This window comes from Hypanus sabinus, chromosome 6, assembly GCF_030144855.1.
Source record: "Hypanus sabinus isolate sHypSab1 chromosome 6, sHypSab1.hap1, whole genome shotgun sequence".
Lineage (NCBI taxonomy): Eukaryota > Metazoa > Chordata > Chondrichthyes > Myliobatiformes > Dasyatidae > Hypanus > Hypanus sabinus.
The window spans coordinates 5,145,429-5,167,132 of record NC_082711.1 but is presented as its reverse complement, the minus strand read 5'-3'; the positions used below and the strand labels follow the sequence as shown (position 1 = coordinate 5,167,132).

The 21,704-nt window shown below is 42.9% G+C and overlaps 1 protein-coding gene across 6 annotated transcripts in view; it reads right to left on the bottom strand.

The window, feature by feature from the left end:
• shrprbck1r (sharpin and rbck1 related) overlaps window positions 1-21,704 on the bottom strand; it is a 90,589-nt gene that overhangs the window by 14,142 nt on the left and 54,743 nt on the right. For 4 of the 6 annotated variants that reach the window (XM_059971589.1, XM_059971590.1, XM_059971593.1 and 1 more), the window contains exons 9-10: window positions 7,596-7,756; window positions 2,029-2,140 (exon numbers count right to left, since the gene is read on the bottom strand). In XM_059971589.1, the coding sequence (XP_059827572.1) occupies window positions 2,029-2,140; window positions 7,596-7,756 (273 nt within the window). Of the gene's footprint in view, window positions 1-2,028; window positions 2,141-6,531; window positions 6,602-7,595; window positions 7,757-21,704 lie in introns of all 6 variants that reach the window. The other 2 variants (XM_059971591.1, XR_009512554.1) reach the window with 2 other exon arrangements.

The following is a 21,704-nucleotide window of genomic DNA, read 5'->3' as shown; positions in this document are numbered from 1 at the left end:
AGAAGTTTCTGATCACCACTCTCATCGTACATGGGGAGATTCACAAGAAGTTTCTGATCACCACTCTCATCGTACACGGGGAGATTCACAAGAAGTTTCTGATCACCACTCTCATTGTACACGGAGGATTCACAAGAAATTTCTGATCACCACTCTCGTACACGGAGGATTCACAAGAAGTTTCTGATCACCACTCATCGTACACGGGGAGATTCACAAGAAGTTTCTGATCACCACTCTCATCGTACACGGGGAGATTCACAAGAAGTTTCTGATCACCACTCTCATCGTACACGGGGAGATTCACATGAAGTTTCTGATCACCACTCTCATCGTACACGGGGAGATTCACAAGAAGTTTCTGATCACCACTCTCATCGTACACGGGGAGAGTCACAAGAAGTTTCTGATCACCACTCTCGTTGTACACAGGGAGATTCACAAGAAGTTTCTGATCACCACTCTCATCGTACACGGGGAGATTCACAAGAAGTTTCTGATCACCACTCTCATCGTACACGGAGGATTCACAAGAAGTTTCTGATCACCACTCTCATCGTACATGGAGTGATTCACAAGAAGTTTCTGATCACCACTCTCATTGTGCACGGGGAGATTCACAAGAAGTTTCTGATCACCACTCGTACACGGGGAGATTCACAAGAAGTTTCTGATCACCACTCTCATTGTACACGGGGAGATTCACAAGAAGTTTCTGATCACCACTCTCGTTGTGCACGGGGAGATTCACAAGAAGTTTCTGATCACTACTCTCTCATTGTACACGGGGTGATTCACAAGAAGTTTCTGATCACCACTCTCATTGTACACGGGGAGATTCACAAGAAGTTTCTGATCACCACTCTCATTGTACACGGAGGATTCACAAGAAGTTTCTGATCACCACTCTCATCGTACACGGGGAGAGTCACAAGAAGTTTCTGATCACCACTCTCGTTGTACACAGGGAGATTCACAAGAAGTTTCTGATCACCACTCTCGTTGTACACGGGGAGATTCACAAGAAGTTTCTGATCACCACTCTCGTGCACGGGGAGATTCACAAGAAGTTTCTGATCACTCTCATTGTACACGGGGAGATTCACAAGAAATTTCTGATCACTACTCTCTCATTGTACACGGGGTGATTCACAAGAATTTTCTGATCACCACTCTCGTTGTACACAGGGAGATTCACAAGAAGTTTCTGATCACCACTCTCGTACTCGGGGAGATTCACAAGAAGTTTCTGATCACCACTCTCGTACATGGGGAGACTCACAAGAAGTTTCAGGTTTAGAGCACTTTGCGACTTGGGAGAGATGAAACAGCGTGGAACTGTTTGCTCTGGAGCGAAGGTGACCTGGTGGAGGTACACAACAAGCAGCCAGAATAGTAGGGCCATCAGGAAGAGGGCACAGGTTTATAGTGACAGGGAGGTGGTTTGTGGGGTGAATTTTGTTTAGAGAGGGGTTAATATCACCACATTTCAGAGACATTTCTACATGCAAAGTGAGAACGATATAGCCCTAATGTGGGCAAATCTGAAATGTGTGTTCCACTGACTTGAAACTTGCAGTTAGAATGCAACTGGGGCAGAAAGATCAGCTCAGGCTAGATGGGTTGAAGGGCCTGACTGAGATTCAGGATTATTTATCACATGTACATCGAAACAGACAGTGAGATGTGTTAACAATTCACAAAAAGCTATTACAGTTGGAGTTTGACGCTCAATCCTGACACTGTCTCACTCCTCCCGATGAACACACGGGTTTCCTCCCACAGTCCAAAGACATATCAATTGGTGAACTGGTGGGAGGGCACTGCAGCAGTCATTGTAAACTGTCCAGTGATTAGGCGAGGGTTAAACAGGTGGGTTGCTGTGCCGAGAGGGCCTGTCCGCATGGTAGCTCGAAATAAATAAAACTTAAGAGTGTGCTGGGGCATTCTGGCACCAACATAACATGCCCCCGATACTCAGCAGAACATCCCGATAACCTCTGACCTAAGGGTGCGGAGGTCACTCACCGCTCGAATCTCGCGCTCCTGCAGCTTGCTGTCACAGGCGTAACTATTGTCGCGGTAGGGGCAGGGTACCTGAGGGTCAGCACAGGTCCGGATCAGCTGTTTCAGACAATCCCTGTGGACAACATGAAAACTAAAACCGTCACCTATTGATGGAGAGCAAGAGGTGGCGTGCTGGCTGCCATAGTCAGAGTCAGCAGGCCGGGGTGTAGTTGTTGCAGCACTGAGTTCTGTCTCGGTCACCCTGCTGTGGGGAAGCTGCAGAGGAGACTGAGGTGCAGACTTTATCTGTTGGGAGTGTAGAGGAACAAGGGGTGATCTTCTAGAGGTGTATAAAATCATGAGGGCCAGAGATGGGCTGAGTGAGCAGTCTTTTCCCAGGGCTGGCAATCAGGAACTAGAAGGCACAGGTTTACAAAGTAGATAACCATATAACAATCACAGCACGGAAACAGGCCATCTCGGCCCTCCTAGTCCGTGCCGAACTCTTAATCTCACCTAGTCCCCCCTACCCGCACTCAGCCCATAACCCTCCACTCCTTTCCTGTCCATATACCTATCCAATTTTACCTTAAATGACACAACTGAACTGGCCTCTACTACTTCTACAGGAAGCTCATTCCACACAGCTATCACTCTCTGAGTAAAGAAATACCCCCTCGTGTTTCCCTTGAACTTTTGCCCTCTAACTCTCAAATCATGTCCTCTCGTTTGAATCTCCCCTACTCTCAATGGAAACAGCCTATTCACGTCAACTCTATCTATCCCTCTCAAAATTTTAAATACCTCGATCCTCAACCTACGCTCCAATGAATAGAGACCTAACTTGTTCAACCTTTCTCTGTAACTTAAGTGCTGAAACCCAGGTAACATCCTAGTAAACCGTCTCTGCACGCTCTCTAATTTATTGATATCTTTCCTATAATTCGGTGACCAGAGCTGTACACAATATTCCAAATTCGGCCTTACCAATGCCTTGTACAATTTTAACATTACATCCCAACTTCTGTACTCAATGCTCTGATTTATAAAGGCCAGCGTTCCAAAAGCCTTCTTCACCACCCTATCTACATGAGACTCCACCTTCAGGGAACTATGCACTGTTATTCCTAGATCTCTCTGTTCCTCTGCATTCCTCAATACCCTACCATTTACCCTGTGTGTTCTATTTGGATTATTCCTGCCAAAATATAGAACCTCACACTTCTCAGCATTAAACTCCATCTGCCGATGTTCAGCCCATTCTTCTAACTGGCATAAATCTCCCTGCAAGCTTTGAAAACCCACCTCATTATCCACAACACCTCCTACCTTAGTATCATCGGCATACTTACTAATCCAATTTACCAGATCATTTATGTATATTACAAACAACATTGGGCCCAAAACAGATCCCTGAGGCACCCCGCTAGTCACCGGCCTCCATCCCGATAAACAATTATCCACCACTACTCTCTGGCATCTCCCATCTAGCCACTTTTGAATCCATTTTATTACTCCGGCATTAATACCTAATGACTGAACCTTCTTAACTAACCTTCCATGTGGAACTTTGTCAAAGGCTTTGCTGAAGTCCATATAGACTACATCCACTGCCTTACCCTCGTCAACATTCCTTGTAACTTCTTCAAAAAATTCAATAAGGTTTGTCAAACATGACCTTCCACGCACAAATCCATGCTGGCTACTCCTAATCAGATCCTGTCTATCCAGATAATTATTAATACTATCTCTAAGAATACTTTCCATTAATTTACCCACCACTGATGTCAAACTGACAGGTCTATAATTGCTAGGCTTACTTCTAGAACCCTTTTTAAACAATGGAACCACATGAGCAAGACACCAATCCTCCGGCACAATCCCCGTTTCTAATGACATCTGAAAGATCTCCATCAGAGCTCCTGCTATCTCTACACAAACTTCCCTCAAGGTCCTGGGGAATATCGTGTCAGGACCTGGAGATTTATCCACTTTTAAATTTCTTAAAAGCGCCAGTACTTCCACCTCTTTAATTGTCATAGGTTCCATAACTTCCTTACTTGTTTCCCACACCTTAGACAATTCAATATCCTTCTCCTTAGTGAATACCGAAGAGAAGAAATCGTTCAAAATCTCTCCCATCTCCCTTGGCTCCACACATAGCTGACCACCCTGATTCTCTAAGGGACCAATTTTATCCCTCACTATCCTCTTGCTTTTAATATAACTGTAGAAACCTTTCGGATTTACTTTCACCTTATTTGCCAAACCAACCTCGTATCTTCTTTTAGCTTTTCTAATCTCTTTCTTAAGATTCCTTTTACATTCTTTATAATCCTCGAGCAATTCCTTTACTTCATGCTGCCTATATCTATTGTAGACATCCCTCTTTTTCTGAACCAAGTTTCTAATATCCCTTGAAAACCATGGTGCTTTCAAACCTTTAACCTTTCCTTTCAACCTAACAGGAACATAAAGATTCTGTGCCCTCATAATTTCACCCTTAAATGACCTCCATTTCTCTATTACATCCTTCCCATAAAACAACTTGAACCAATCCACTCTCTCTAAATCCCTTCGCATCTCCTCAAAGTTAGCCTTTCTCCAATCAAAAATCTCAACTCTGGGTCCAGTCCTGTCCTTCTCCATAATTATATTGAAGCTAATACTATTGTGATCACTGGACCCGAAGTGCTCCCCAACACATACATCTGTCAGCTGACCTATCGCATTCCCTAACAGGAGATCCAACACTGCCCCATCTCTAGTCGGTACTTCTATGTATTGTTGCAAAAAACTATCCTGCACACATTTCACAAACTCTAAACCATCCAGCCCTTTTACAGAATGAGCTTCCCAGTCTACGTGTGGATCAAAGTACATGCATGTCACCATATTCAACCCTGAGGTTCATTTTCTTGTGGGCCTACTCAGTAAACCCAAAATGCGTAATATGTGACAAGAATTGAGTGCAGTTGTTATTACTAGGGAAAAGGGTCTTGAGAAACTGAAAGGTCTGAAGGTAGATGGACTGCACCCCACGGTTCTGAAAGAAGTTGGTCATCATCTTTCAAGAATCAATCGATACTGGCGTGGTTCTGGAGGACTGAGAAATTGCAAATGTCACTCCACTCTTGAAGAAGGGAGGGAGGCAGAAGAAATGGAACTGTAGGCTAGTTAACCTGAACTCAGTGGTTGGGATCTTCCATCTTCCACCATCTTGGTGGAGTGGATTGTTAAGGGTGAGGTTTTGGTAAACTTGGAGGCACATGATAAAATGGGCCGCAGTCAGCATGGTTTTCTCAAGGGAAGATCTTGCCTGACAAATCTGTTGAAAACTTTTGAAGAATTAACAACCAGGATAAAGGAGAATTGGTGCAGGTGGTGGTGTTGGATTTTCAGAAGGCCTTTGACAAGGTGCCACACATGAGGCTGCTTAAGAAGCTACAAGTCCATGGTATTACAGGAAAGATTCTAGCATGGAGAAAGCAGTGGCTAATTGGCAGGAGGCAAAAAGTGGGAATAAAGGGATCCTTTTTGGATTGTTTGCTAGTGACGTTCCACAGGGGTGTGTATTGGGACAACTTCTTGTTATATGTCAACGGTATGGACAGTGGAATTGATAGCTCTGTGGCCAGGTTTGCAGACAATACAAAATTAAATGGAGGGACAAGTAATGTTGAGAGGCTGAAAAAGGAATTAAGACAGATTGGGAGAATGAGTAAAGAAGTGGCAGATGGAATATAGTGTAGGGAAGTGTGTGGTCATGTACTTTGGTAGCAGAAATGAGAGCACAGACTATTTTCTATATGGGGAGAAAATTCAAAAATCTGAGGTGCAAAGGGATTTGGGAGTCCTAGTGCAGAACACCGTAAATGTTAATTTGCCGCTTGAGTCTGTGGTGAGGAAGGCAAATGCAATGTTAGCTTTCATTTCAAGAGGACCAGAATATAAAAGCAAGGATGTAATGCTGAGGCTTTGTAAGGCACTGGTGAGGCTTCGCTTCGAGTATAGTGAGTAGTTTTGGGCCCCTCATCTTAGAAAGGAAGTGCTGACACTGGAGAGGGTTCAGAGAACATTCATAAAAATGACTCCAGGAATGAAAAGGTTATTGTATGAGGAGTATTTGGTGGCTCTGGGCTTGTACTGGAGTTTAGAAGAATGGGGGTCTCACTGAAACCTATCGAATGTTGTCGGGCCGAGATAGAGTGGATGTGATGAGGATGTTTCCTTTGAGAGAGTCTAGGACCAGAGGGTACAGCTTCAAAATAAAGGGACATCCATTTAGAACAGATGAGCAGGAATTTCTTTAGCCAGAGGACGGTGAATCTCTGGAATTCACTACCACAGGCATCTGTGGAGGCCAGGTCACTGGGTGCATTTAAGGTAGATGCTTACATGTTCTTGATTAGTCGAGGTTATGGGGAAAAGGCAGGAGAATGGTGTTGAGAGGGAAGTGGATCAGCCATGATGGAATGGTGGAGTAGACTCAGTAAGCTGAATGGTCGAATAGACCTCCCATACCTTCTGGTCTTGTAACAGATTCAATGATAGACCACACCCAACGACAACCAACCACAGCTCAGAAGACAAACTGGGCAAATACAAGAAAACAAAATGAATAAATAAACAATAAATCTTGAGAACATGAAATGGAGAGTCCTTGAAGGTGAGAGCACAGCTTGTGGGAACAGTTCCGTGGTGGGTGAATGAAGTTCACCCCTCTGGTTTAGGAGCCCAGAGGTTGCGGGATGGTAACTGTTCCTGAGCCTGACGTTGAGTTGTTGTCGAGTCACCACTCAAACAGATTTTCTTTCTCTCTTCTCTATGCTGATTCATCATCACCTTTGCTTTGGCCAACAACAGTGGTGTCGCCAGCTATGGTGCTGGAGCTGTGCAAATTGGGGGCGAAGCACACAGACTTATGCTGATGGAGATTTAAGGTGAGGAGAGAGGAACCCGAGAGGACTTACTCACCTAGAGCGATGCAGAATGAGGTGCCAGAGGAAGTGGTAGCCGCAGGTAGACAAACAACATTGAAAAGGTCCTTCGACATGAAAGGTTTGGAGGGATGGGGCAAATGGGATTATCTTAGATGGGAATCTTGAACAGCAAGGCCCAGTTGGGCTGACGGATCTGGTTCCCTGCTGTTGTGACTCCATGACTGTATGAACAGGAGCAGGAGAGGCCATTCATCCTAGTTATTTGCTACTATCTCATGAGTTCAGAAAAGGTAGTCAACCTCAGTCCATGTTGCTGCAGTAATCGGGATTCTTTTTGTTAATTTATTTGGGTAGTAGTACTTTGTGTTGTGTGTGAGTTATACTGTACGTTCTGTATTGTGCACATGGGTCTGGAGAAACCCTATTTCATTTGGCAGTATACGTGTGTACAGTTGAATGATAGTAAATACCCCTCAATTCCTTCACATCCAAATCCCCTCTACCTCCACTCTCAGCACACAGTGTACGAACCTCCACTACTCTCTGGGACAGGTGCTGTCTCTGCAGACACAGACAGTCTATGTCCAGCCGGTGATGTCTGTCTGCACTGAGGTGGGAGGAATGTGGGACGAGAGCATGCCTCACCTGCAGAAGGAGTGTAGACAGTCTCGCAGCACCACACCATTCTGTGGCGCGATGCTGCTCAGGCAGATGGGGCACTCCAGAGACTCGGGGTTGGTGACCAGATGCTGTCCGTCCAGCTGCAGCAGGTACTCGTAATTCCGCAGCCTCTCCTCCTCCAGCTCCTGACAGGGAATGAACAAAGAAACACAGTCACTGGGTGAGTGTCCACCCACTCTAGCCAGTGACAGTGCACTGGAGTGTCCATCACTGGCCACTGTGTCCGCTTGATCACCCAATCACTGTGCACTGGCACACTATATAACCACTGACAGTGTCCATCCACTTATTTGACACTCCCAGTGGTCAGTCTCCACTGGCTCACCAACTACTGTCACTGGACACAGTGTCCACTGTCTGAGCACCTACCTTATTAATGACCAAACACTGCCACTGGCTACACTGATGAATGAACCATTGCCTCCAGCTGTGTACGCTGGCTCAGCCTCCACCAACTCATTGCCTAAACAGTCACTGGGCAAGCATTCACTGGTAATCCACCTACCCACTGGCTGCCGTGGCCACCATCTCACCATGGCAGTGCCACCCCGTCAGTTCACCAGCTAACCACTAGCAAGTCCCGCCTCCCCATACAGAGTACTGTGCAAAAGTCTCAGGAATCTGTGAAGCAAAAATGCTTTCAAAAGTAATGAAATGAAAATTTTCTAAATATCAAATAAATTTACTCTAAAGAGCAGTAAACAGTAAATATATAAAATCAATGTCTGGTGTGACCACCTTTTGCCTTTCAATTCTCTCAGGTTCTCTGTTGTGCAGGTTTATATGAAAATCTGCTGGTAGGGTGGTCCAAGCACCTTGGCGAACTTGCCACAGTTCTGCCGACTTTGGCCGTCTTGCATGCTTCTGTGTCTCCAGGTAATCCCACAATCCCATCCTCGTCACCAAGGCATTAATGGTGGACCAACCAATTCACGATTCATTAGCAGGAGCAAATAAAAGTAAAGCAGGGTCAAAGCGGAGCGGCCATTGTGAGAATGGACCAGTGCGGGAGTGGGAACTTGAGGCTTTGGGTCCAGAGGCTTCGGTGAGGAGGCACAGGTGAGTAACAGGTAAGGCTTTAGTAGTGGTTGAATAAAAAGTCGCTAAATTACAGCTAATTAAAGTAGGGATGATGCAGGATCAGGTGATGTGCTGTGGGAGCTGGTGGACTCCACTGTGGTTCCTGGTGACCACGTTTGCAGCAAGTGCTGGCTGCTGGAGGAACTCGGGTTCAAAGTTGCTGACCTGGAATCTGAGCTTCAAACACTGTGACACATCAGGGAGGGGGAGAGTTACAGGAGCCTCAGCCCTTGAGCTTGTCCAACAGGTCTGAGATTCTTGCTCCCTGTGTGGATGAGAATGGGGGCTGCAGGAAGGACATGCAACCTAACTGTGGCACTGTAGTTCAGGGAGCCATTTAAGGAGGGGGGAGAGAAGAGAAATATAGTGGTAACTGGGGATAGTAAAGTCAGGGGAATAGTCAGAGTTCTCTGTCTCGAGGATAGAGTGTCCCAAAGGCTGTGTTGCCTGCCTGGTGCTCGGGTTCAGGACATCTTCTCTGACCTACAGAGGAACTTGCAGGGGGAGGGGAAAGATCCAGTGGTCGTGGTTCATGTGGGTACCAACGACATGGGTACAATGAGGAGAGAGGTTCTGCTGAAGGAATTTAAGCAGCTAGAGACTAAATTAAAAAGCAAAACCAAAAAGGTAGCAATCTCTGGCTTACTGCCTGAGCCACGTGCAAATTGGCATTGGGTCAAGAAGATTAGAGTGTTAAATACATGGCTCAAGGATCGCTGTGGGAGAAGTGGGTTTGAATTCATGGGAAACTGACACCAGTACTGGGGAACGAGGGAGCTGTAGCTATGGGACGAGATCAACAGATTGGAGAAGTATGGATAAAGTAATTAAGAAACGTTCAGATGAAGTAAAAACAAAAGATAAAAAAGAGAAAAGTAAGAGTGGAGTGAAGAAAAGTAAAGTGTGAAAGAGTTTAAAAGCACAATGAGTGTAAAGGCACTTTATCTGAAAGCCTGTAGCATTCGAAACAAGGTCAGTGAAGTAGTGGCACAAATCAGTACAAAGGGGTATGATTTAGTGGCCATAGATTGGATGAATCAGGTTGGTCAAGGCGGTCTTGAGGAGGACTTCATAGAATGCATCCGTGATGGCTTTCTTGAGCAGCATGTTAGTGAACTACAAGGGAATGTGCTATCTTCAATCTGGTCCTGAGCAATGAGACAGGTAAAATTAGAGATCTTGTAGTTAGGTATCCTTTTGAAGAGTGATCACAGTGTGATACAAATGATACAAAAGTTCAATCTAAGACCAGTGTATTATGGCTAAACAATGGAGGCTACAATGGGATGAGGGCCAGTGTAGAGTGGGATCACCGACTATATGGTAGGATGGTTGAGGAACAGAGGAAGACTTTCAAAGAGATTTTTCATTGTGCTCAACAGAAGTATATTCCAGTTAAAAACAAGGACAGTGAGGGTGTGGAGAGCCAGCCTTGGATAACTATGGAAATAAAAGAAGGGATCAAACTAAAAGCTCGTGTGTACAAAGTCACCAAGAGTAGAGAGAAACTGGAAGACTGGGAAAACTTTAAAAAGCAACAAAGAACCACTAAGTGAGCAATGAAGGAAGGGAAGCTAGATTGTGAAAATAAACTAGCACAAAATATAAAAACAGATAGAATTTTTTTTATAATTACATAAAGTAGAAAAGGGCAGCTGAAGTGAATATAGATCCCTTGCAGGACAAGAAAGGGGAATTGATATTTGCTAATGAGGAAATGGCTGAGGCTCTGAATGACTATTTTGTGTCGGTCTTCACAGTGGAGGACACATTCAACATGCCAAAGAGAGATATTATAAAAGTGATGGGAGGTGAGGGCCTCGATACAATAGCTATTACTAAAAAGGTGGTGTTGAGCAAACGAGTGGGCTTGAAGATGGACAAGTCCCCTGGTCCTGATAAAATACATCCCAGGGTACTGAAAGAAATGGCAGACTTTGGTGATAATTTACCAAAATTCTCTGGACTCTGGGTAGGTCCCGGCAGACTGGAAGATGGTGAATGTCACACTACTGTTCAAAAAGGATGTAGGCAAAAGGCAGGTAAATATAGGCCAGTCTGTTTAATGTCTGTAGTTGGTAAAATGCTTGAAGCTATCACAAAAGAAGAAATAGCGAGACATCTGGAAATGGACCCATCAGGAATACACAGCATGGATTCAGCAAAGGCAGGTTCTGTTTGACAAACTTACTGTTTTCTGAGGATGTAATGAGCGCACTGGATAGTGGGGAACAGATGGACATTATGTACTTGGATTTCCAGAAGGTGTTCGATAAAGTGCCACATTAAGATTAGGATGCATAGAGTTGGGGGTGATGTATGAGCATGGATAGAGGATTGGGTAACTGATAGAAAGCAGAGAGTTGGGATACATGGGTATTACTCTGGTTGGCAATCAGTAGTGAGCGGCTTGCCGCGGGTTCGGTGCTGGGCCCACAACTGTTTAAGATATACACTAATGATCTGGAAGAGGGGACCAAGTGCAGTGTATCCAAGTTTGCTGATGATACTAAATTGAGTGGAAAAGCATATTGTGCAGAAGATACGGAGAGTCTGCAGAGAGGTCTAGATAGGTTAAGTGAGTGGGCAAGGGTCTGGCAGCTGGAGTACAACGTTGGTAAACACGAGATCATCCACTTTGGAAGGTAAAATCAAAGATCAGATTATTATTTAAATGGTGAAAGATTGCAGCATGCTGCTGTGCAGAGGGGCTTGGGAGTGCTTGTGCATGAAGCATAAAAGGCTGGTTTGCAGGTGCAGCAGGCTATCAAGAAGGCAAATGGAAGTTGGCCTTCATTGCTAGAGGGATTGAAGTTAAGAGCAGGGAGTTTGTGCTGCAACTGTACAGGGTACTGGTGAGGCCACACCTGGAGTACTGTCTGCAGTTCTGGTCTCCATACTTGAGGAAGGATATACTGGCTTTGGAGGTGGTGCAGAGCAGGTTCACCAGGTTGATTCCGGAGATGAGGGGGTTAGACTATGAGGAGAGATTGAGTTGCCTGGGACTGTACTCGCTGGAATTCTGAAGAATCAGAGGATCCCATTCCGGCTGGCTGCCGGTTACCAGTGGAGTTCCACAGGGGTCGGTGTTGGGACCACTGCTTTTTACGATGTATATCAATGATTTGGGCTATGGGATTAATGGATTTGTGGCCAAATTGGCCAATGATACAAAGGCAGGTGGAGAAGCGGCTAGTGTTGAGGACCTGCAGAGAGACTTAATGGGCAAAGAAGTGGCAAATGAAATACAATGTTGGAATGTGTATGGTCATGCACCTTAGTGGAAGAAATAAATGGGCAGACTATTTATTCAGATGGGGAGAGAATTCAAAATGCAGAGATGCAAAGGGACTTGGGAGTCCTTGTGCAGGACACCTGAAACCTCTAGGATGAGTCAGTGATGCAGCAGGCAAATGCAATGTTGGCATTTTGTTCTAGAGGTATAGAATATAAGAGCCGGGATGTGACGTTGAGGTTCTATAAGGCACTCGTGAGACCAGACTTGGAGTACTGTGTGCAGTTCTAGGCCGTATGAGGAATGTCTGCCAGCTCTCGGGCTGGATTCCCTGGAATTCAGGCGAATGAGGGAGATCTCATAGAAACATTCCGAATGTTAAAAGGCCTGAAGAGATTAGAAATGGCAAAGTTATTTCCCACGGTAGGGGAGTCTAGGACAAGAAGGCATGACTTCACGTTTGGAGGATGTCCTTTTAGAACTGAGATGTAGAGAAATTACTTTAGTCAGAGGGTGGTAAATCTGTGGAATTTGTTGCCATGAGTGGCTGTGGAGGCCAAGTCATTGTGTGTATTTAAGGCAGAGATAGCTAGGTTCTTGATTAGCCAGGGCATCAAAGGGTATGGGGGTGAAAGCAGGGGAAGGACTGGAAGAATTGGATCAGCCCATGATTGAACGGTGTAGCAGACTCAATGGGCTGAATGGCCCACTTCTGCTCCTATATCTTATGGTCTTATGGAGATTTTAAAGAAACATAAAATTATGAAAGGGATGGATAAAATAGAGGCAGCAAAATTGTTTTCTCTGATGGGTGAGACTAGAACTAGGAGACATGGCCTCAAGATTCGGGGGAGTAGATTTAGGACGGAGATGAGGAGGAACTGCTTTTCCCAGAGAGTGGTGAATCTGTGGAATTCTCTGCCCAGGGAAGCAGTGGAGGCTGCCTCAGTAAATATATTTCAGACAAGGTTGGACAGATTATTTGCATAGTCGGGGAATTAAGGGTTATGGGGAAAAGGCAGGTAGGTGGAGATGAGTCCATGGCCAGATCAGCTGTGATCTTATTGAATGTCGGAGCAGGCTCGACGGGCCGGATGGCCGACTCCTGGTCCTGTTTCTTATGTTCTTAGTTAAGATCAGGACTCTGTAAGGCCATTCCATCTGTTGCAGAACTCAACATCGTCTGTGTGAAAAAGTTGTCCCTCGTGTCCTTTTTAAATCTTCCCCCTTTCACCTTGGATCTGTGCCCCCTAGTTTTGGGCTCCACTACCCTCAGGAAAGCACTGTTACTGTCCATCTGATCTATGCCTCTGACTTTGAGAAGGTTGCACTTCATCTGCTGAGGATCGGTGTAGAAGTTGCACTTCATCCGCTGAGGATCGGTGTAGAAGTTGAACGGCATGTTGCACTGCAGGAAGGATATGGTAGCAAGAGAGAAAGTATAGAAATGATTCACCCAGATGTCGTCCGAGGTTGAGAGATTTCCATACGAGGAAAGGTTGGATAGACTGAGTTTATCCTCACTGGAACATAGGAGGCTGAAAGAAATAGATTTCAGCTTTTTCCCCAGAGCAGGGGAGCTTGGAACTGGAGGGCAAAGGTTTATGGTGAGACAGGAGAGATTTAAAGTTTCTCCATGCTGGGGGTGCTGGTGATCTGAAATGGGGTGCTAGAGATGGCTACAATGACATTGTTTCAGACCTACTTGGGTAAGAAAGGCAGGGAGGGATTTGGGCCAAATTGCGTATCAGTAAGCACAACACTTCACAACGCCAGTGATCACCAACTCCAACTGCTGTCCAGAGGGAGCCTGGACATTCTCCTTGCGACCACGTTGGATTCCTCCCACAGTCCAAAGACGTAACGGTTAGGGTTAGTGACTTCTGCGCATGCTGCAAGACCACAACACACAGGAGCAGAATTAGGCCATTCAGCCCATCGAGTCTGCTTCACCATTCCATCATGGCGGATCCCAGTCATGGCCCAACCCCATTAGGCCTGCCCTCTCGCCATACCCCACCACTGGAAGAGTGGCAACACTAGTGGACTGTCCCCGGCACAGCCTCAGACTGTGCTGGTCTTTCTTTTCTTTTTCAATCTTTTTATTAAGTTTCATATATATAAAAAAAACATAACATAATAATGAATAGGTTATGAATACAATAGACTTGAAATTACATTGGTAATAAGATAATAATATCCTATTAAAACATCAACAGAAACAAGTATATTAATCAATCAAGTCTATATAACTATATATGAAAAGAAAACAAAAATAATCGTCAAAAAAGAAAAAAAAAATTGAAAATAAGTGAAAGAAAATGTATGTTGATAAAAAAAAAACACTAAACTAAACTAACATGGGCAATAGTAACAGTTTATAAGTATGTGATAGTGTCAGAAAAAAACTCCGGAACTCCATACCTGAACAAGAATAAGCAGAAAGAAGGTCTAGAAAAGGTCAGATTAATTCATATGAAAATGCCGAATAAACGGTCCCCAAGTTTCCTCAAATTTGACTGATGAGTCAAAAATAGTGCTTCTAATTTTTTTCCAAACTTAGATATGAAATAGTTTGAGAAAGCCACTGAGACGTGGTAGGAGGATTTACTTCTTTCCAGTTTTGTAATATAGACCTTCTGGCCATTAATGTTACAAAAGCAATCATTCGTCTGATTGAAGGGGAAAACTGAATACCATCCTCATTTGGTATACCAAAAATTGCAGTAATAAAATGAGGTTGTAAATCGATATTCCAAATTGAAGAAATGGTAACAAATATGTCCTTCCAATAGTTATGTAAAGTGGGACATGACCAAAACATGTGGGTCAATGAAGCCACTTCTAGATGACACCTGTCACATTGAGGGTTAATATAAGAGTAAAATCGAGCAAGCTTATCTTTAGACATATAAGCTCTATGTACAATTTTAAATTGTATTAAAGCATGTTTAGCACATATAGAAGAGGAATTAACCATTTGTAAAAAATTTTCCCATTTATCTGTTGAAATATTATATCGAAGTTCTTTTTCCCATTCTTGTTTAATTCTATCTGATATTTCTGGTTGTATCTTCATAATCATATTATAAATAAAAGCTACTAATCCCTTCTGACAAGGGTTTAAGGTAAAAATCAAATCTGAGAAATCCACTGAAGTTGAATTGGGAAAAGATGGTAGAACTTTATGTAAAAAATTTCTGATTTGTAGATATCTGAAAAAGTTAGATTTAGGTAATTTAAATTTGTTGGAAAGTTGGTCAAAGGACATCAAAGTATCTTCAAAAAAAAGATCACGAAAACATTTTATACCTTTCCTTTTCCATATGTTAAAAGCTTGATCTGTCCAGGAAGGTTTGAAAAAAAAATTAAGTAAGATAGGGCTATCAAGAACAAAGTTTTTCAGAGTAAAAAACTTACGAAATTGAAACCAAATTCGTAATGTATGTTTGATAACAGGATTAGATATCTGTTTATTAAATTTAACTAAATCAGCAGGAAGAAAAGAACCAAGAACAGAGAATAGAGAATATCCCTTTACCTCATTACATTCCAAATTTACCCACTGTGGGCACAGTGGTGAATCCAAATCTAATTTCCAATACATTAAGTTACGAATATTATTTGCCCAATAATAAAATCTAAAGTTAGGTAAAGCTAAACCACCATCTTTTTTAGATTTTTGTAATTGCTTTTTACTTAACCTGGGATTTTTATTTTGCCACACAAATGAGGAAATTTTTGAATCAATGTTATCGAAAAAAGATTTAGGAATAAAAATTGGTAAGGCTTGAAATAAGTATAAAAATTTCGGTAAAATCATCATTTTAATAGCATTAATCCAACCAATTAATGATAAGAATAAGGGAGACCATCTTGTAGTAAGTTGTTGAATTTGATGAAGCATAGTTAAAAAATTCAGTCTAAATAAATCTTTATATTTCTTGGTAATTTTTATACCTAAATAGGTAAAGTTATCAGTAACAACTTTAAATGGTATCCTGTCATTCAATAAAGTTTGTGCGTTTAAGGGAAATAATTCACTCTTATCCAAGTTTAGTTTATAACCAGAAAAGCTACCAAATTGAGCCAACAAGGATAAAATAGCGGGAATAGACCTGTCAGGGTCAGAAATATATAACAGCAAGTCATCAGCGTAAAGTGATAATTTGTATAACTTCTCATTACGGGTAATACCAAAAATATTAGAAGATTCACGAATAGCAATGGCTAAAGGTTCTAATGCGATATTAAATAATAAAGGACTTAAGGGACAGCCTTGTCTCGTACCACGAGATAATTGAAAAAAAGAGGATCTATAATTATTTGTAAGAACAGAAGCAACAGGTTTATAATATATTAATTTAATCCATGATATGAAGTTGGGACTAAAATTAAAATTTCTCAATGTATTAAATAAGTATGTCCATTCAACTCTATCAAAAGCTTTTTCAGCATCTAATGAGATAACACATTCTGAGATTGTGGGTGGTGAAGTATAAATTATATTAATCAATTTTCTAACATTAAAAAAGGAATACCGATTCCTAATGAAACCAGTTTGATCTTCTGAAATAATCTGTGATAGTACCTTTTCTAATCTAATGGCTAAAATTTTTGTAAGAATCTTAGAATCTACATTTAATAATGATATAGGGCGATAAGATGCACATAAAGTAGGATCTTTATCTTTTTTAAGAATTAGAGAGATATTAGCTTCATAAAAAGATTGAGGTAATCTCTTCTTAGCAAACGCATCATTAAAAATTTCACATAACCAAGGGGAAAGCAAAGAAGAAAAAGTTTTAAAAAATTCTACAATATAACCATCAGGACCAGGAGCTTTCCCTGAATTCATTGATGAGATAGCCTCTCCTATTTCGACCATAGAGATAGGAGCATCTAACAAGCTGCGATCTTCATCTATCAGTTTAGGAATATTCAGATTGTTAAAAAAATTATCCATCATGGACAGGTCACCATCAAATTCTGATTGATATAAAGATTTATAAAAATCTTGAAAAGTATTATTGATTTCTTTATGATCAGTAGTTAAATTACCGTCTTGTTTACGAATTTTAATAATTTGTCGCTTAGTCGAAATAGCTTTTAATTGATTAGTTAACAGTTTACCAGTTCGATCACTGTGAATATAGAATTGAGCCCTGGTCCTAATTAATTGATTTTCAATTGAAGAAGATAATAGTAAACTATGTTCCATTTGAAGCTCAACTCTCTTCTTATAAAGTTCTTTGGTAGGAGGACTGTGCTGGTCATTGATGCAGTTCACAGCACATGTGACAAAGCAAACTGGCCTCTTTCGCCTTCGTGCAGATGAACAATATGGTCAGCATGGATGAGTTGGGCCAAAGGGAATCATCTGTCTGGGTTGCACGTTAACAGAGCTTTTAGTATGCATGACAATGATAAAGCAATTAGCAATTATTACAACCAGCAGAAACTTGATGGGCTGAATAGCCTTCTATAGCACAATGGCTATGTTGTTTCAGTCACCTAGAGCCATGCAGTGTGGTAGGAGTTCGTTCTGGGAGGGAAACTGCACTGGGAAGGCAATCCCTCCCCATCCCTGGAGAAGTTCATCCCCACGGACCATTGCCATCCTCTGGTGTAGGAGGAGGGTGTTCCAGCCCACTGTCATCTGACTCTCCAACGGCCATTTCGCAGTCTTGGCCTCACAATCTATCTCGTTACGATCTCGCACTTTGTTTTCCTGCCCTGCACTCTCTCAGAGCAGCACACTCAGCTCAGCAGGTCACCCAGGAATAAAGAGTCGACTTGGTGAGCTGGAAATGGCCACCGTTTCTCCCTCTCCTTGGATGCCACCTGATCTACTCCACTCGTCCAGCACCTTGTGTGTTCCCAGTTTCTAGCGTCTGCAGAATTCTGTGTGTTAATGGTTTGCTGCCTTTGTTCTGCAGCCATTACACTTCATTCTGCAGTTATTGTTTTACCGTATCCCAGCGCAACCCCCTGCGTAACGGATCAATCAGTATGCAAGACAAACTCTTCACTGTATCTCGGGATGTGACAGTAATATACTAAAACCAATACCACATACTACATCATCCCGATGAAGAGTAATTATCCACATGGACGGCGTTCAAAACAGTTTGTACAACATATCTATTCACAGTAACCAGGTCCAGAGGGATAATGTCCCACAAGAGTTACAAGAAATCTGTAACCGTCCATAATTTAATATAGTTGCAAGAAAAAGTTTTAACCCTTTGCAGTTACCTGGGTTTCTGCATTAGTTACTCATGAATGAGCTCTGATCTTCATCTGATTCACAATAACAGACAAACTCAATCTGCCTAAACCAATCACACACAAACAGTTGTACTTTTCGTGTTTTTATTGAACACATTCAGTCCAGGTTGGAAAAAGTATGTGAACCCTTGTATGTAATAACTGGTAGAACCTCCTTTAGCAGCAATAATCTCCATCAAACGTTTCCTGTAGCTGCACAATAAGGAGGAGGAATTTTAGACCATTCCTCTATACAAATCTGTTTCAGTTTATCAATATTTCTGGGAAACCTTGCATGAACAGCCCACTTCAGGTCATGCCACATCATTTTAGTTGTATTAAGGTCTGGACTCTGACTTGGCCATTCCAAAATACAAATTTTCTTCTTTTTAAACCATTCTGTTGTTGATTTACTCTTGTGTTTCAGATCATCGTCCTGTTACAATAGACAATAGACAATAGGTGCAGAAGTAGACCATTCGGCCCCTCGAGTCTGCACCGCCATTCTGAGATCATGGCTGATCATTCACTATCAATACCCAGTCCCTGCCTTGTCCCCATATCCCTTGATTCCCCTATCCATCAGATATCTATCTAGCTCCTTCTTGAAAGCATCCAGAGAATTGGCCTCCACCGTCTTCCGAGGTAGTGCATTCCACACCTCCACAATTCTCTGGGAGAAGAAGCTCTTCCTCAACTCTGTTTTAAATAACTGACCTCTTATTCTCAATCCATGCCCTCTGGTACTGGACTCTCCCAACATCTGGAACATATTTCCTGCCTCAATCCTATCAAATCCTTTAATTATCTTAAACGTTTCAATCAGATCCCCCCTCAATCTCCTCAATTCCAGCGTGTACAAGCCCAATCTCTCCAATCTCTCTGCGTAAGACAGCCCTGCCATCCCAGGAATCAACCTAGTGAATCTACGCTGCACTTCCTCAATTGCCAGAATGTCCTTCCTTAAACCTGGAGACCAAAACTGTACACAATATTCCAGGTGTGGTCTCACCAGGGCCCTGTACAAATGCAAAAGGACATCCTTGCTCTTGTACTCAATTCCCCTTGTAACAAAGGCCAACATTCCATTTGTCCTCTTCACTGCCTGTTGCACTTGCTCATTCACCTTCATTGACTGGTGAACTAGGACTCCTAGGTCTCTTTGCATTTCTCCCTTACCTAACTCTACACCGTCCAGACAATACTCTGCCCTCTTGTTCCTGCTTCCAAAGTGGATAACTTCACATTTATTCACATTGAATGACATCTGCCAAGTATCTGTCCACTCACCCAGCCTATCCAAGTCTCCCTGTATTCTCCTAACGTCCTCTTCGCATGTCACACTGCCACCTAGTTTAGTATCGTCAGCAAACTTGCTGATATAGTTTTCAATGCCCTCGTCTAAATCGTTGACATAAATCGTAAAGAGCTGTGGTCCCAATACAGAGCCCTGTGGTACCCCACTAGTCACCTCCAGCCAGTCCGAGAAACACCTATTCACTGCTACCCTTTGCTTTCTATCTGCCAACCAGTTTTCTATCCATGTTGAAACCCTGCCCCCAATGCCATGAGCTCTGATTTTACTCACCAATCTCCTATGTGGCACCTTATCGAATGCCTTCTGAAAATCTAGGTACACAACATCCACTGGCTTACCCTCATCTAACATCCTTGTTACACCCTCAAAAAACTCCAACAGATTAGTCAAGCATGATTTGCCCTTGGTAAATCCATGCTGGCTCGGCCTAATCCTATTTCTGCCATCAAGATGTGCCACTATTTCGTCCTTAATAATGGACTCAAGCATCTTCCCCACGACTGACGTTAGGCTAACAGGGCGATAGTTCTCCGTTTTCTCCTTCCCTCCCTTCTTGAAAAGTGGGACAACATTAGCCACTCTCCAATCTTCAGGAACTGATCCTGAATCTAAGGAACATTGGAAAATGATCACCAATGCATCCGCAATTTCCTGAGCCACCTCTTTTAGAACCCTCGGATGCAGACCATCTGGACCCGGGGATTTATTAGCCTTCAGTCCTATCAGTCTACTCATCACAGTTTCTTTCCTAATGTCAATCTGTCTCAATTCCTCTGATATCTTATGACCCTGGCCCATCCATACATCTGGGAGATTGCTTGTGTCCTCCCTGGTGAAGACAGATCTAAAGTACGCTTTAGATTCTGTTGCCATTTCCCTGTTTCCCATAACAATTTCTCCCAATTCATTCTTCAAGGGGCCAACATTGTTCTTAACTATCTTCCTTCTCTTCACATAGCTAAAAAAGCTTTTGCTATCCCCTTTTATATTCCTGGCTAGACTGAGCTCATACCTGATTTTTTTCTCTCCGTATTGCTTTTTTAGTTAAGATCTGCTGTTCCTTAAAACTTACCCAATCATCTGTATTCCCACTCATCTTAGCCCTGTCATACTTCTTTTTCTTTAATGCTACACAATCTCTGACTTCCTTTGTCAACCACTGTGGCCCCTTCCCCCTCTTTGAATCCTTCCTTCTCATTGGAATGAACTGCTTTTGCATCTTTTGTATTATGCCCAAGAATATCTGCCACTGCTGATCCACTGTCTTTCCTGCCAGGGCATTCGCCCATTTAACTTTGGCCAGCTCTTCCCTCATGGCTCCGTAGTCTCCTTTATTTAATTGCAACACTGACAACTCTGATCTGCCCTTATCCCTCTCAAATTGTAGATAAAAACTTATCATGTTATGATCACTACTTCCTATTGGCTCCTTTACTTCAAGATCACTTATCAATTCCTGTTCATTACCCATCACCAAGTCCAAAATAGCCTCGTTCCTGGTTGGCTCAAGCACAAACTGTTCCAAAAATACATCCCTTAGACACTCCACAAACTCCCTATCCTGGGGTCCAGCACCTACCTGATTCTCCCAGTTCACCTGCATGTTGAAATCTCCCATAATGACTGCATTACCTTTAGCACATGCCAATGTTAACTCCCTAATCAACTTGTACCCAATATCCACGCTGCTGTTTGGGGGCCTGTACACAATACCCATTAGGGTCTTTTTACCCTTACTGTTCCTCAGCTCAATCCACACAGACTCTACTTCCCCTGTTCCCAAGTCACCTCTTGCTAAGGACTGAATCTCATTCCTCACCACCCCCTCTTCCCATATTTCTGTCTCTACGATAGCACGTATACCCTGGTACACTCAATTCCCAGGCCTGATCCCCTTGCAGCCATGTCTCCGTTATCCCAACAATATCATAGTTCCCCATTTTCATCTGAGCTTCAAGCTCATCTGTCTTATTTCTGACACTACGCGCATTCAAGAATAGAATTCTGAGCCCATTCCTCCTCTCTTTGCTTAAAACACTGTCTACTGTACCTAACCCAGCTCCTTGAACTTCCATCGGGCTAATTGCACCCTGAATTTTGATGACCTTCTCAAGATCACCCAAACCTTCTACACATTTAACCCCATGCTCCTTCTGACCAACCCTCTGGA